Here is a 16164-nt window from a genome sequence, read left to right as displayed (position 1 = left end):
AATATGATTAAATCCAATAAAACTGAACAGTGTAATTATCTAATACGATTAGCTACTGATCGTATTGATCACAGCTTTCCTTGTAATCAAGATCAGCAGTTAATATTTTTTACGCCGGGTGAAGAGATATCGACTCAACCAGACTTTCTTAAGTATTATAAATTAATTTGAAAGAAAAATGTACTATGTATAGATATTTTTATATTTCAATATAAAACTGAAATATTTCAGAGGTCATGGAACTTACGTTGATCAACAAGGTATTCTGCGAGCATCCGTAGCCGGTCCTTTAGAAAAAGTTAATAAATTAATTTCTGTTAAGCCGTATAAAACTCGTTACCAAGGAGAGATTGGTGATGTTGTTATAGGAAGGATTACAGAAGTGCAACGAAAACGCTGGAAAGTCGACACGAATGCAAAATTAGATTCTGCCCTTTTATTATCCAGTGTTAATTTACCAGGGGGAGAATTGGTATTACCATTAATATATCACATTAATAAGTATCGTTTAATTTAAATCTATATTATAATATTCATAAATTTATGTATTAAAATTAAATTGTTTTTTTTTATGAGATAGTTAAGATTAATTTCATGTTTTAAAATACGTCACTATATTAATATTTATATTATGAGTATTATATTAGTAAAATATTTTATTACTTGTGAATATAAAATAATCAAACGTTTGTAGTTATTTCATAGTTGTGTAATTGACTTACTATTTCATTGTTATGATTAATGTAATTTTTACTAATGAAATTTATTTTAAATTTTAGAGAAGAAGATCTGTCGAAGATGAACAGTCAATGAGGCGTTATTTACAAGAAGGAGACTTAATATGTGCCGAGGTTCAAAGTATATTTGCAGATGGTTCTTTATCATTACATACAAGAGTTTTGAAATATGGTAAATTATCTCAGGGTATCATGTTAAAAGTTTCCCCTGCCTTAATTAAACGACAGAAGACACATTTTCATAATCTAACTAACGGTGCTTGCTTAATTTTGGGAAATAATGGATATGTATGGATTGGAGCAAATTTTACAGATGTGGATCGATCGGATGGTGGTTTTACCCAAGATTTGTCTAGAGTACGACAAGAAAATAGAGAAGTATGTGCTCGACTTCGTAATTGCATTTTAGGTCTTGCTAAAAGCAACATTCTTTTATCGGACACATCAGTTACTTATGCTTATGAAGAATCTATGAAATATAATATACGAGAATTATTACAACCTGAAGTGCAACTTGATGTAGCCCTATTAACTCATCAAAGACTTGTATTATAATTTCATTTCTTTTAAGTTTTAAAATATAATGTACAGAAAGTTTTAATTTAAATTAAGATTAAGCTTATACATATTAATTTATATAAATGAATTCGCACTATAGATATTTTTTCGTTTTATTTCTCTTAATGTTATTATCAAAAGCTTATATTAAATTGATCTAGCACGTGTTAAAACAAAATTGATTAAAGTAGTTTTAATAGTGAAATTTTAACTTTAAGCTTTGATCTACTTTTTAATTTTTTTTTCTTCGGTAAGCTTTAATAGAAATTGCTACAAAACTTGGAAAGAAATAAAATTACATAAAATAAAATTTTGTTGCTTTAAATGGTACGCTTTAATTTAATTTACTCCTCATCAAATACTAATATATATAAAATATAAAATATACAAATTTGATCAGTATCAACATATATTTGGTACTAAAGTTATTAGTTATACAATGCCATTAAATTATAATGATATAAAAACTTAAATTTCTGTTAATTTATTAAACCAGCTTGGATCTATGTATATAATTTATATTTATGTTAATTACAAATATTTTTTTAATATGTAGATTTTTAAATTCTTTTATCATATAAAAATAAAAAATATAACAAAAAATCTAAATATTCAAATTAAATATATAAATAAATAAATTAAATAAAAAAATTTGTTCCATCTACCTGCCTTAATACTGCTTTAACATTAATTTTTATAATTTATAAATATTTCAGATGTATATTTTACAATTTCTTAAATTTATTACTTATATATATATTTTTTTTTTTTAAATAATAAAGGATGAGTTCGACAATATTAATGCATACATAATTTGTATTTGCATAATATTACAAGTTTATATTTCATTTTATGTGTGAATAATAATCATATTAACATAATACATATTTAATAAAAAAAAAGGATATATATTACTTATATTTTTATTACTTTTTTAATATACTACTATTTTATTTCATTTAACAGATTTAACATATTACACATTAATGTTTTACATTTTAGAAATGTAACTTATCTTTTAGTAGTAACTAATGTGTATCTAAAATTTACAATATTATAAGTTACAGATAAAGACACATTTAGATGACATTTTTAAAAATATTTATGAAATACTTTTAGGCTGTTTATTATTAACTGTAATTATCTATTATTAAGACTATTTTCAGTCTTAATATTAATAATGTATAATTGTAACAACAATCTGATAAAAATTGATAAAAAAATGTCATCAATATAACTTTGTTTAACTTGAACAATATGAAATTTAATAAAGAATTAGTTTTTATAAAATAATATGTTTTATTATCCATTTTAATTAGTGAAATAGATTCCGAGTAATAAATTATATATAAAATAAGAGTAAACAGTACTAAAATTCTAATAAATTGTAATATGTAAATTATAATAAATTTAGTTTATTTTTTATTATATTAAAAAATAGTACTTTTACATATTATTGAAATGTGAGCTGAAACATAAGTTGCCTTCTAGTAAAGATATATGGTTATTACTCAAGTCATCATCACAAATATCAGTAAGATACTTAGTTCGTTGATAATACTTTATAAAAATAAAATTTATTATTTTATAATGTGATAATGTAATGAAAATATTTACATATTGTAACTGACTTAAATATTGTTTATTATTTTAATAGAATTTATAATAATCTTATATATATATATATATATATATATATATTCAAATAATTTACATTACGTAGATATTTATCTTATAATAAAAGTATTTAACAATAATAAAAAGACATATCAGCACTAATATTAAGAAGTAGAATTTATATTATTTTAAAAATTATTTTAAAATTTTATTCAAAATTATTTAAAAATGTACTAAAACAGTAATATACCGCAATTGTAACTTATGAAATTTATATAATTTATACGATATTTTCATTATCATAATGAATAATTAATATTTACAATTTTTACTATGATAATCGAATTTATACGATTAAATTGTTAAGACTAATGTATTCAAAAGTTAATAGATTTGTTAGATGATAAGGATCGCCAAATTAATTAATAACTAAGAATATAATTCATGTGATAAGTATATAAAAATGAAATTATTTGTGGTTTAGATTTTAACAGTTATAGAATTACAACTGCAAATCAATAACTATATTTTAATATTTAGATATAAACCTTTCAAATAACTATAGCAAGAAACTATTGAAACATATTGTGATTTCATTTAAAATCTGTTACATTTCCAAAGTTTTCCGATTATTTCCCGCCAATAATCTGAAAGTCGTTAGACTAAACTGGCGTCAAGTCGCTCTTTTGAAAGCCAAGCTTACCTTCAATAAGCCCCCCGTAACTTACACAGAATTTGCGTCATTTGTTAAAATTTTCTTCTAAATCCAAAACTAAGATGCATTGCCTCTTTAAATTTTAAAGATCTAAACAGGCGGTCCATATAGATGAATCGGCTTTTCTCCTTGCACATGAATTTGTGTCAGTATCATTCCTGGGAAATTTTCGAAAGATGAAATATACTTTGTGTCTCGTTGTAAAGAGTCGTATATAAAACAATGGTAAGCGATAAAATTTACACATTGTTAAATCACGTTTAACGACTTTTAATCTTTTAATATATGAATCATATCTACTACAAGTTTCTCTGTAAGCTTACTGCATATCATCTGATTTTTATAATGTATAAGAATAGATTATGCAATATAATAATATTACATTAATTATATCATATTAATACATAACAATACATTACGCATTCTATACTCATTGTTTAATTTGAAAATATTTTTGTTTCATCATTTTATAGATCATTATATATTAGGAAAAGTAAATGCATTAATACAAGAATATTTTATGCGAAACTAATTGAATACGAATAAGAAATCTTATAACTACTCGTTATAAGTATATACCGTTAATCGTTATAGTATAACGAGTTATACTACTCGTCATAACTCGTTACAATAATAATGTATTTATTAAAAAGGATTTTATTTTTACTGTATATATAACAATATAGCCTAAATACTTTTATGTCATGCATAAGGAAAATAATTAAATTGCTATTATATTATTATCCCAAAATTTAAAAAACGGAAGGAAATAACAAATAATTAAATTTTCAATATTTATTGATGTACACAATATTTTTAACGTGAACGGAGAAAGTATACGTTCCTTATATTTTAATATAATTTATTTTCTTACAAAAAAAAAAATTTTTATATTTATCCAGTAAGTATGAAAATTATGATTGCCACTTTGAATTTAATAAATTTAAATTAATAAGCATTTTTAATATAAATAATGAAATAAAAAGTATGACGTTATGTATTATATATTTTTAGAAATTATATTTAAATGTATATTTTTAAATAAGAGTTTGCAAATATATTAAATTTCTAGTTTACTAATAAATAAAATAATGTTAAAATATCCATAATTATTTTGATAACTTACAAAAATTATTAATAATTTAAAAGCTAATGTCGAATAATAAGTATCCCATCATAATAAATAATATTTTATATTTTTACTTTAAACGAATAATGGCGATGATAGCAAAATTCATTATAAAATAATGACAATAATTTGGAACAAAGTATTAAAAGAATAAAAATGGCTATAAAATGGAACTAAATATAATGCACTATAATACTGCACTATAACACTAAATAATAATACACAATATTTTTAATAATAATATGTCCATCGAAAACTTTAATGTTAAGTACTTATAGAAAACAGTAGCTTGAAAAATATTAAAATATTAAAAAATAGTAAAATAATCAAATAGTAATTAAATATATTTTTGTTACTTGTTAATTACAATAAGTAATAAAAAAAAAAAAAACGAAAAAATCAAAATATATGGCTAATTATTAGAATGGAATAATGAAATTCGATCATTAATGAAATAAGTATAAAACAAATTTTGAGTAACCCGAGAGCGGAAAGTAACTATGGAAGTTAAATTCAATTGTCAAACTCGCATAAATGATCTAAGCAGTATAAGAGTACCAGGAGAAAAAAGTAAGAAGGGGCGATCGTCTAATTGAAAAATGTTTATTTGCGTGAGTTCAACCGGTAGCGATGGGCAGCCCAGAAGCGGTATAGGGAAAGGGAGTGAAAGAGAGAGGGAGAGAAACTTAGGCACGCGTTTTCAGGTTTCGTGCCACGCGCCTCGACTTCTTTCGAAAAAAACTCAACGGCTTCTTGTTTGCTCGGTCTATCAACCAGCTGGACCGACAGCGGCTTCCTCCGTCTACTTAGATCTCCGTCTCTCCGCCTGTAGATTGCTCTTTCCATCTTTTATTTAACATTCAATATTCAATAACGAATATAAATGCAATTCGATTATACTAAAATCCAAGAGATGGATCTTGCTCTTCGACTTCGCACTTTTACATAAATATTGCTTACATAAGGTTTAACTCTAGATGTGAAAGTAACTGTTGATCAGCAAAAGATTTCCTCGTACCCAATACTGCTGATTTTGTCATTGACTCCTTTAATCTCCTTTCAGTGCATTACATATTTTTCTTATCAATTAACTATACAAACATATATTAAACTAATACTGAATTCTTATTTATTTACTTAATATTTACTTGTTTAGTACGCCATTTATATTTATATAGTATTTTCTTATCATCCCAGTCTGCGCTGCAATCGGGTCATTGTTGATTTTTCTGCAGATGGCCTCTAGTTATAATAACAAACTCTTTTGCCCATTGTCATCCATTGTGGCAGTTTATATCATATTCCAGGGAATGATCATAAAAAATTTATTGTATTATATAATACAATAATAATACAAACAATAATAATAATAATAATAATAATAATAATAATAATAATAATAATAACAAAAACACAGTAGAAATAATAAGGACAACAATAATAATATACAAATATATAATGATAAATTATATAAATGTATAAAAACAATAGACGCATATTGACTTATAATAATTTGCATACTACATAAATTTTCATTGATACGTAGTAATAGGTTTTGTCCATACTGTCAGAATAGTATCATTTTAATAAATATGAACAAATCTAATACATTGAAAGCATCTCTGATTATTCTTCATTAAGTATCATCTAATATTACATTAGATAGAGAAATTAGCTGATTAATAATAGTTATTATTTAAATGTAGCTTAAAATGTGATGTAATATTGTACAAGTCAATGATGCTATTCTCTAATTGATTTTATTAAGTGACTTAAACTAATTGAATTCAAATAGATAGAAGCTGCCGCGATAGATTATAATAGTTAGTTATGTCTTTTGACGATGTTTAAAGGTTCGTTAGAATGCGTGTACAGACACTAATGCATTTTCAAGCGCCCACGTACACTTAGCCTGGTTTTCTCTTGTGATCGGCGTCATCTTCGACTTCGCCTGGGAATCTATGCTTGAACAAGCGGGTACCACAGTCTCGGCGCAGCCGTCTCTCCCGCTCCTCGATCCAGCCGACGTCTTATGGGAACACGAAGACGCAGATGGGATTGAGTTTAATCAAGTCTGCGTCGAGGCTGCACCTGCCGTTTCTCCAAAGAGGCTCGTTTCATGATACAGAGAGAAGAAAGAGAGAAAGAGAAAAAAGAGGGAGGACTGACTAGACAAAGAGGGAGAACGAACGAGACCGTTACGGCCTCGAGCTCCCGCCTAAATGAAAAGTGGCGGGAACGTCGACGACGGTCCCTCTCGCCTCCTCGTTTCGGTTGCTAAGGAAGCTTCGGTAATATTTTCCGAAGCTATCCATTTCATTTACATTGCATAGGACAACATAGTTTTGCGTATTATCGACGCGAGTGTTTGAGCCGAGTGACTCCGTCACACGATTTTCACTGACTAGGATGTGATTGTCGGTAAACCAAATCATCGACTGTACATCGTAAATATAGAGTAAATGGAATAACAAGTTCTATATACAGTCGAGTGTTTCACGAAACTTGCTCTGTTCATTCTAACTAACAACTAAGTCAACGATAGAATAATCCGCTAGAATCGCGACGGTGAACGATTTTTCCTCCGGGAAATATTACAAAGAGCGTCAGTGTAACTTAGGTAGACCAACGTTTTTCACTCGCCAACCTTCTCATTGCCCGCTCTCCTTTCTCACGGCTCGACTTTACTCTCTTGAGGAAATACCCGGCAAAGCGACCGTTGGAGTTTCCGCCGGCAGAAGTGCCTCTGTAATTGCCGCGTGGCATCTGGCGGTCCGCGCACCAAAACGACAAAAAGAACGATGAGGAGTGAGAGAGAGAGAGAGAGAGAGAGAGAGAGAGAGAGAGAGAGAGAGAGAGAGAGGTAAAGGTAGAAACGGAGAAAGCTGTCCGAGGAGGATCGCCTACATTGTCGAGAAGCTGCCGGTGCCCGTACACCCCCACGATCCAAAAAATTAAAACAGAACAATCTCCTGGCATTGTAGGCCAGTTCTTACCTTGCAATTCTATTTACATTTTTAGTTATTTCTTTATGAAGCTTTAACCGATTATGATATTAAGAGCCAAGGATATAATATATATATGTCCCGAATCTAAGTAAGAATGTATGAAAATTGAGAGCTGTCAGTATTTCCTTGCAAATTTACAATTTATTCTACCTGAGGACCACTTTCACTCGTAAGCGGCAAGGACCTACAACTTTTAAAGAATTTTCCATACTTTTATTTAGCATACTAGACCTACGTCGGCGTATTTTAAATTTCCGAGAATAGAAGTCCAGCTGGCTCTGAGGCATTTTGAAGCGAACTTTCTGTCAAAATAGGCAAAATTTGTCCTCGCAGAATAACTTCGATTTTCAAGGCAATTCATTATGTATAGCACACTTAATTATCATAATCCCTTTCCTTAGAAACTAATTGCTTTTGAATTGTCAAGTTAATTAATCAATCCAAAATTCTAATATAATTTATATTGCAAATTTAATTAATTTTCAGATTGAAAATTGTAAAATACTTAAATCTGACACATTTAAAGTTATTCTTAATTGTTAAGGTTTTAAAATTCTGTGTAGATGAGTATGACGAGTCGTGTGAAAAGATTTGAGTGAAAACATATCTCACTATTAATTCTATTATTGTATAATATTCTCTTGTGGAATTAGAATATTAGAACTAATAGAGATTAGGGAGTGTTCTATTTCAAACTTTTATATTTTTCACAACTTTTTTAAAGCAAAAATAATCATGAAATTGGTTAAATCTACTATTACACTCGTCGTTAGCTCTACTCTCGAATGTTTTTACCAATTATTTTAAAAGATTATGGAAATATATAGCGCACGTGCAAGCTTATAGACATACACTATAACCGAAATCAAGATAAAGAAAAAACGTTAAGCATCGAATTTGGTGGCTCTTTCAGCCTTACCAATACACGTCCGGATATACCATCGCAGCGATACTCGGTATCCTCAGGTGGGAGTACAACAGCTGTTGCGCCAAAAAGAGTAGGCTCATTCTCGGGATATTTAAAGACCTCCTTTTACTCTTCTTTCATATTATATTTCAACGTGTGTGTGGGTGAATATGCCTGCGGGTGTGGGAATGTGTGTTTATATGTCTTTACCTCGTGAATTTCTCATGCTTAGAGGTAAATCTCTAAAGCGACGTACATCATCTACAAAGACTTCCAATGAAAAATAGAATTTTTAGATAAAGCAGTTAAATTTTTTCGTACCAATTGCAATTACATCGATATATACACTAATATGTATAATAAATTAATATTTAAAAAAGGCCTTCTCGTGTAATGTTCAAAATTTAAAGTCAAACTACTATTGAAAACACACAGTATAGTTTTTATCAACAAATAAGTACTGTGCTTATACGCTAGCCTACAATAAAGGTTATACTAATTAAAAGTACATTAATCTATCAATTTAATAAATTATAGAGAAACCATTGGAAATTTTAACAACTTTTATTACTTCTTTCAAATTGGGCTCGCAATAGTATATTTTGAATCTCGATTCTTTTGTTCCATTTAAAACTCTCTTACTTATGTAAAACAAGTTTTATTTCTCTTATGCGATGATAATATTGCAATGCTTTCCACTATCTGACAACTCTAAAATTTAAACTAAAATATCTCAAGAATATTAAATATCGACAGATTTTTATATCGTAAAGGCTTACAGGTTTAGTTTTCTTAAAAAATAAATTGTTTTTTAAAATTTATTTTTCAAGTAATGAATCTAAATCCAAATCTTAAAAGGCTACATTTTTCGCGATGTTGTTTTTATTAAATTTTCATTTTATTTATAATATTTCACTATTATATGGTTAGAAGAATTTGAAACTAATGAAGCAATAAAAGTAAAGGAATTATTAACTACTAATTCATTAATGTACTTGATTAAAGTGTTTATTAATAATTAATATAACAAAGTGTTTTATTTATATAGATTATTGTAGTCAAATATTTTTGGACAAGAAACTTTTAAAAAGAAGCCAAGAAACAAGAAAACGTAAGCAATATTTCTATGTCTGAATGAGAAGAAAGAGAAATTATAAAAATTTTTTTGTTCATACATGGTTTGTACAGTTTTTTTATGTTACTTCGCTGATTTACGCATTTAAATTACTTTGTTTTGTTTATTTCATTTATTCGAGTATTACATGCTTTAAAATTAAACAACAATATAAAAAATTAGCCGCAATCGATACGTTTTACCCGACAAAATAAATAGCAATTTCTTAAATACGTTCATTTAACAATTAAATAGGATCTTATCCTAATCCTAACCTAAAATTATGTAAAACATCTCTAACTATTAAATAATTGATTAATTATTTAATTAATTGATAATAATAATAATAATAATACTTGTTGTTTTGGTTGTTGGTGTTGTTGTATGAAGGTTAGAGGCAAATGAAATGAGTATCTTTTAAGATGAATAGTCTCTAAATCATATTACATTACAAGGTAAAAGTGCTTTAAAACATTGTTTTCTGTAAATAATTATTACACTAGATATTGACAATGATTATCAAATGTAGGTTACTATTAAAAGAAACGAAAAAAAGCACGACTTTAGTTTTAAATTAATTAGCAAGTAGTCCAAGCAACATCATTGGGCATCCCGTAGAGTTTAAATCCCGAACATCCTTATCGGTATTTCAGACACTTACCTTATGATCATTTATTTCAAGTCTACTCATTATATTTAAAACGAATTCCATATATATTATTAAAAATTCTATCGCCTCTGCGGCCAGTTTCATTTAAAATTTAGAACGTAGATTGCCGTTTCATGTATGTTACAAAAGCATCTTGACACGGTTCGAACAAACTGCTCTAATCTCAGTATGCGCACAAAAGTAACACAGCCTCTATATATTTTCACACTAGAGCAAGTTTATGCTTACATTTTTAATTTACTTTTAAAATAAATATTACAAGCGGGATACTCAGGCGATCGCAACTGTTCATCGATGCCGCCACCAACGACAGCTCCTTTTTGCTCACCACATCACAACGTGGTCAACATTTTAAATATCGCCAACAGACTTTTTAAACGCTCTTCTCTCAAAAATAGAAACGCAAGCAAATAAATTTATTTCCTCAATCCAATATTTCAAAAAATAGTCATTGCGCCCGAGGTTCTTTAAGCCCTATGCTCGATAGATCGTTGCATCGCTATAATGTAGTTTGACCGAAAAATTAATTTGATAAATAATGCAGAAACTATAGAGTTGTTATGTATAATTTGGTAATCCGCGCTAGCTTTACTTTCCGTTAACTCTCATTGATTCAAACGTAAAAACAGCTCAATTTTCTCGAATCGCTCAAATAAAGTTTAAATTTAATTAAAATTAAAAAAAAATTTAGTTACGTAACCGCTTTTCAAGAAGTTTATAGTTTCTATTGCTTGATTTTTAAATATAAGCATATCATACCATGGATCGGTAAAGTATTTCCATTGATAAGATGTAAATATTAGAGTAACAATAAACTAGACCGGAACGTTGCAAAAAGGAGTCGTCGACACACACACTGCACATCTTAAAAACCTGTCGAGATTACGGCGGTGTACTCTTCGTCCACGAGGATAGTCTCAAGGAACATTTCACGCTCAGATGACTCTGTTACTGGGCGAGGATATAAGATTGAGAAAGATAGAGAGCGTCCTCTTTCACCTGAATACCGGAGGAAGGCACTTTATGTGTCGTGAGAGTTCAAGAGACACACGGCACTACTACTGCTCATTTCCGGTACTAAACACCAGCCTTGCACTTAAATTTATATACCACAGACGAGTAAACTCTTTCAGAATATCCATTTTATTTTTATTCTTGTTTTTTCTTTTCTTTTGTTTTGTCTTTTGGTGAAAAATCTATATTAAAAGATTTCCATTTCTTAACGACACCTCGGTCGCAATTCCCAAAGGCGAACAGCTATAGCTATCACAAACGTAATTACAATATTTCAATTGCTTATTATTATGCCTTCTCACATGCGACTACTTTATTATTTATATATGTTTATATATATTTATATTTGTCATTGCTGTATTATTCTTATTATAAGAGTTCGATTCATTCTTTCATCGGTGAATTTTAAAATACAATGTGGCTCAAGAGTAGAGCCATGTCACAAAACAGCCGATGCTGAAAAAATATAAATGTAGAATCCTTCTAGTGATTTCCAAAGATTAATATTTGACAATATCTATGTGAAATCTATGGAAATAAAGTGGAACGGGTAAAGTAGAACAACCAAAAGGATTGAATATTTTTATGACGTGCAGTTTCTCTTTCCATAACGCTTTTAAGTCTTTATAAGTTTATCATTATTTTATTATTATTTATAAGTATCCATAAGTTTTTAAGTCTTTAATTGATTAATTTGCTTATACATTTTTTTCATATTTTCAAAATTATACTTTACTCTACCAATCGTTATAATTAATGGAATACCTAGGTCTTACATTCAGGAATTTATATTTTTCGACTAAGAAACATTATTTTCGTAGTCCTTAAAAATACGTTTATAAATAACATAATATTAATATTATTTATTATACAGAATTTATTTGCTTAATATTCTTTGTTTATCTCGCGTTATTTTGCACTTTATGCAGCACCATATACGATACTATAGATAAACTGTACTATGAAGATCTATTTTATATAACCATGTTATATGATCATTGTACGTATTTTAGTAATATAAGTTAGAAATACAATCGAAAACAATAAGTAATGCCATAAAACGCTTTATCCGCGTACTTTTAGACCATAACTGAAGAATCATGCATCCATATTTACTAATCGATCACTTTTATAACAATTGTTATATTAAAAATTTCTCATTTAGTAAATATAGTAAAAACATTAATTTTTTTAATATGTTTTACTTAAAATAAAAATAAATATTTATAAAAAAAAGAGAAACAATATTTTTAACCTTCTAATAAAACAAGTGTGCTGAATTAGTGCTAATAATACAAAAATTTTAATGTAAATTACTAATGGTCCACAAATGATAATTCTTTTCATTATATTATTCTTATACATCGAAATATAAAGATTCGAGATTATTTTTTAACGCGATTAAGTATATCGTCTCGAATAAACTATTCTTTCTTCAATGAATAAAAAAACAATGTCAAATCCAAAAAACAAAACAAAATCAAAATTATTTGCTCATATATAATCATCATTAATTTAAATAAATCATTAATAAATTAATTTAAATTTAAATAAAATTAATAATAATAAATTAATTTAAATAAAAGTCATAGAGAATCCAACAATTTATTTGCATGGAAGATGCAGTTATCCTTATGATGTGAAATTATATGTGAAGTTATGATATGAAGTTATTCATCACATAAAATTGAGTATTTATTAATAGATATTTTTTAAATATGTATGTGAAAGCAAAATGATTAATCATCATTCTCTTTTCAATGTTCAACTTATTTTCTCAAGCACTATCTTAATTGACTTATACTTTACATTTATCATTTTAGATGTTTATTATTTTATGATATGTTATGTTTTAAATATGTATCCACTTCTATTTGCATTAGAAAAATGTAACTTCAAAGGAAATTGTGTTTATGAGTAACTTTTAACTGCAATGGTTTATGAAATATGCAAGAATGAATTATTGACTTAAATGTTATCTAAATTTCAAATGATCGCAGATGTATGTTATTAAGTTGAAGAAATATAATTTTCACATAATAAAATAGCTATACCAAGTATAGTGATGTATATCCTGAACATTAACAAAAATATGTTAACTTAGAGCATGCGGTTTCTTTCCGTTGTACTTAACCAGGTATCTAAAGAAAATATCTATCTCACCTTGAACTGCTTTTGTCAACATTGCTGGGATTAGATGCTCCATTCAAAAATAATCTGCTCACATATACGTTTTGTGAACTGTACATAAACATGCATATTTAGTTTCACCTTTCTAGCTCATAAATATAACAAATAGAAAACAGTGAACACAGATGTCTCAAAGTTCTCAGAATGTCAAAAAGTATTGGAAAAACAAAGGGTTAAAGTTAAAAGCGTTGGATGAAAGATACACAATTGAGATTTGATTTCGTGTACTTGTGTGTGGTAGATGACGGAATATACTACTTAAACTTGTGGTGCACTAGAAAGAAAAATGATGATTTTAATTATTTTTTTATCGTTTATTTCTACCACTATACTATTCAAGATTTGATAGTGCATACTGAGTTTTGGGTAAAAAATATTGCCTTTTTAAAGAATCCTATTTATTTTATCGTATCAACCTATAAATAACATTGGACATTCAATGTTATTTATCTAAAACACTCTACTTTTACTATTTCTCGACGTTATAAACAGCTATAGAATTGGGCCTTGCGCTTGTATTTTATGAATCAACTACACCACTATAAGCTTATTACTTCAGTGTTTTCAATCTGCTCAAATAAGACGTAACAATTTCTTTATATAATTTTCTCTATTTAATGTTTACAAGTGCATATTCTTTTAAAAAATTATAATTTTTAATCAAAATTTACATACTTACAGATTTGAAACTATTAAATTCCAGCAAAAAGTGAAATTTGATTTCACATAATAGCTTTTCAATGTATAATCTTAAGAAATTGCACGAATATTTTTTTTTTTTTTATAATTTCGCGAAAAGCATGCAGCTGTAAGTGTTAATAAATGAAATTACAATTTAAATATATAACTCGTAATATAGAAAATTAATTTTAGATATTATACTTTAGGCGAGTATGAGAGAATGGTTGCTGATCTGGATATTACTTTGAAATAATTATGTATCTTGCAAATACATTTAATATTTTTTCAAGCAATGTTCAAATATTAAACTAATAATATTTATGACTTTTGTAATTATGAATATTTTTCTTTTTATATTAGACTTAAATAATTTTGAGCTCAATATATAAAGAACTTCTTGTAATATTTACATATAACTTTATGTTAATCATATTTAGTAATTACTAATAGATAAAATATATTTGAAAACAGTAGATTTATAAACACTGTATTTTATTATAATTAAAAGAAAGGCAAACGATTCAATTCGATAAAAAAAGAACTTTTGCAACCATAGTAATAAACAAGAACAGATTGAGTGTGAATGAGAAATGTAAATGAAGGGTATATATTAGTGGACTTATAGAAAATAAAACTTATATTCATGAATTTTATGTCTTAAGTAATTGTTAAACATTCTTATTCATTATAATACCTTAATTAAAAAGTAATTTAGGCGATTACTACATATATGTATGTATGTATGTATATATATATATATACTGAGTAAGAATATGATATAGGGAATATATATTTATTTACATATGTAGTAGACTTTGTAGCTTATTAAATTTTTTTTTATTTCTTAGCATTAAAATGTAAGACAGAATGTAAATGGCCAGGTGCGTCCTTTAACTTGTAGTTTGCTTTCATCGTCCTGTTCTTTTCGTTTACCAAGATTCGTCGTTCGTCAGTAGCCTCGTTTCTGTTTCTTCTCTCGTCCGTCATCGATATTTCTCACAGTTTTTTTCTCTCATGTTTGTACGAACTGCCCTTAATAACGCCTTATATGTACGCTTATTGATGGAACTCTTGCGTACGATACATTTATTCGTTATTGATATAAACGCTTACTTTATACAAGCTATAATTATTAATTACAAACAGCTTATATATGGAATAAGCTTAGGATATAATATATACAGGAAAAGAATTGTATGGAAATGTCATAATACTATTTGTCTGCGTATATACGCCATGAGAGTGTATGTATAATAACATATTAGATTACTATCTACACAATTACGTATATTTTGGAATTATAAATAGGAATTTCCAACTATTTTAAATAACTTTTTATAAAATATTTCTTTGTAATTTTTATCATAATATAAATCTTTAATGTAATTATGTAATCGAAATTCATAAGGAGAACTTTGTAATGCATGTGTATAGTACATATACTAATATAATATGATTAAAGTACTAATAGAATTATAATTGTATAAAAATTGCTAAATCTATTGTTGAATATAGCCCTCTAAAAAACTTGAAGCCGTTCAATAAATATAAGATGGCGCCTGCCAATTTACTCTTTATATGTCGAAAATCTGTAATTGTATTTTTGCGGTTTATATTTTTCTTTGTTATTAAGCGCATATTATACAGAAAGCACTCTTTAATCCTTTTATTTATCGGACTAGCGAAGTAGAATTGTATTATTCATAATTCCTGATTCTCTTTCAAACCTGAAAAAACTTTCGAAAATTTCTTTTAAAACTCACCCCCGCAGAGAGACTGTTCAGCTTGTTCTTAGTCATTTTTTCGGAGTGGTCGAGAAACGCT

At 27.4% G+C, this 16164-nt stretch overlaps 1 protein-coding gene across 1 annotated transcript; it reads left to right on the top strand.

Annotated features, from left to right (window-relative positions):
• On the top strand, positions 1-1339 carry LOC105359123 (exosome complex component RRP4). The gene is made up of 3 exons (XM_011495612.1): positions 1-152; positions 232-472; positions 780-1339. The coding sequence occupies exons 1-3, from the start codon at positions 4-6 to the stop codon at positions 1290-1292; spliced, it is 903 nt and encodes a 300-aa protein (XP_011493914.1). The 5' UTR covers positions 1-3; the 3' UTR covers positions 1293-1339.
• The last annotated feature ends 14825 nt before the right edge of the window (positions 1340-16164 follow it).

This window comes from Ceratosolen solmsi, unplaced genomic scaffold, assembly GCF_000503995.2.
Source record: "Ceratosolen solmsi marchali unplaced genomic scaffold, CerSol_1.0 scaffold11, whole genome shotgun sequence".
NCBI classification, from domain to species: Eukaryota; Metazoa; Arthropoda; class Insecta; order Hymenoptera; family Agaonidae; genus Ceratosolen; species Ceratosolen solmsi.
This window is presented reverse-complemented; position numbering and strand designations above follow the sequence as displayed.

Bases quoted from the DNA above. Each gene is read 5' to 3' on its own strand.
- LOC105359123 (XM_011495612.1), top strand. From the start codon at position 4: ATGATTAAATCCAATAAAACTGAACAGTGTAATTATCTAATACGATTA. The intron at 153-231 runs GTATTATAAATT...GAAATATTTCAG, and splicing joins ACTCAACCAGACTTTCTTAA to AGGTCATGGAACTTACGTTG. The intron at 473-779 runs GTATTACCATTA...TTTAAATTTTAG, and splicing joins ATTTACCAGGGGGAGAATTG to AGAAGAAGATCTGTCGAAGA.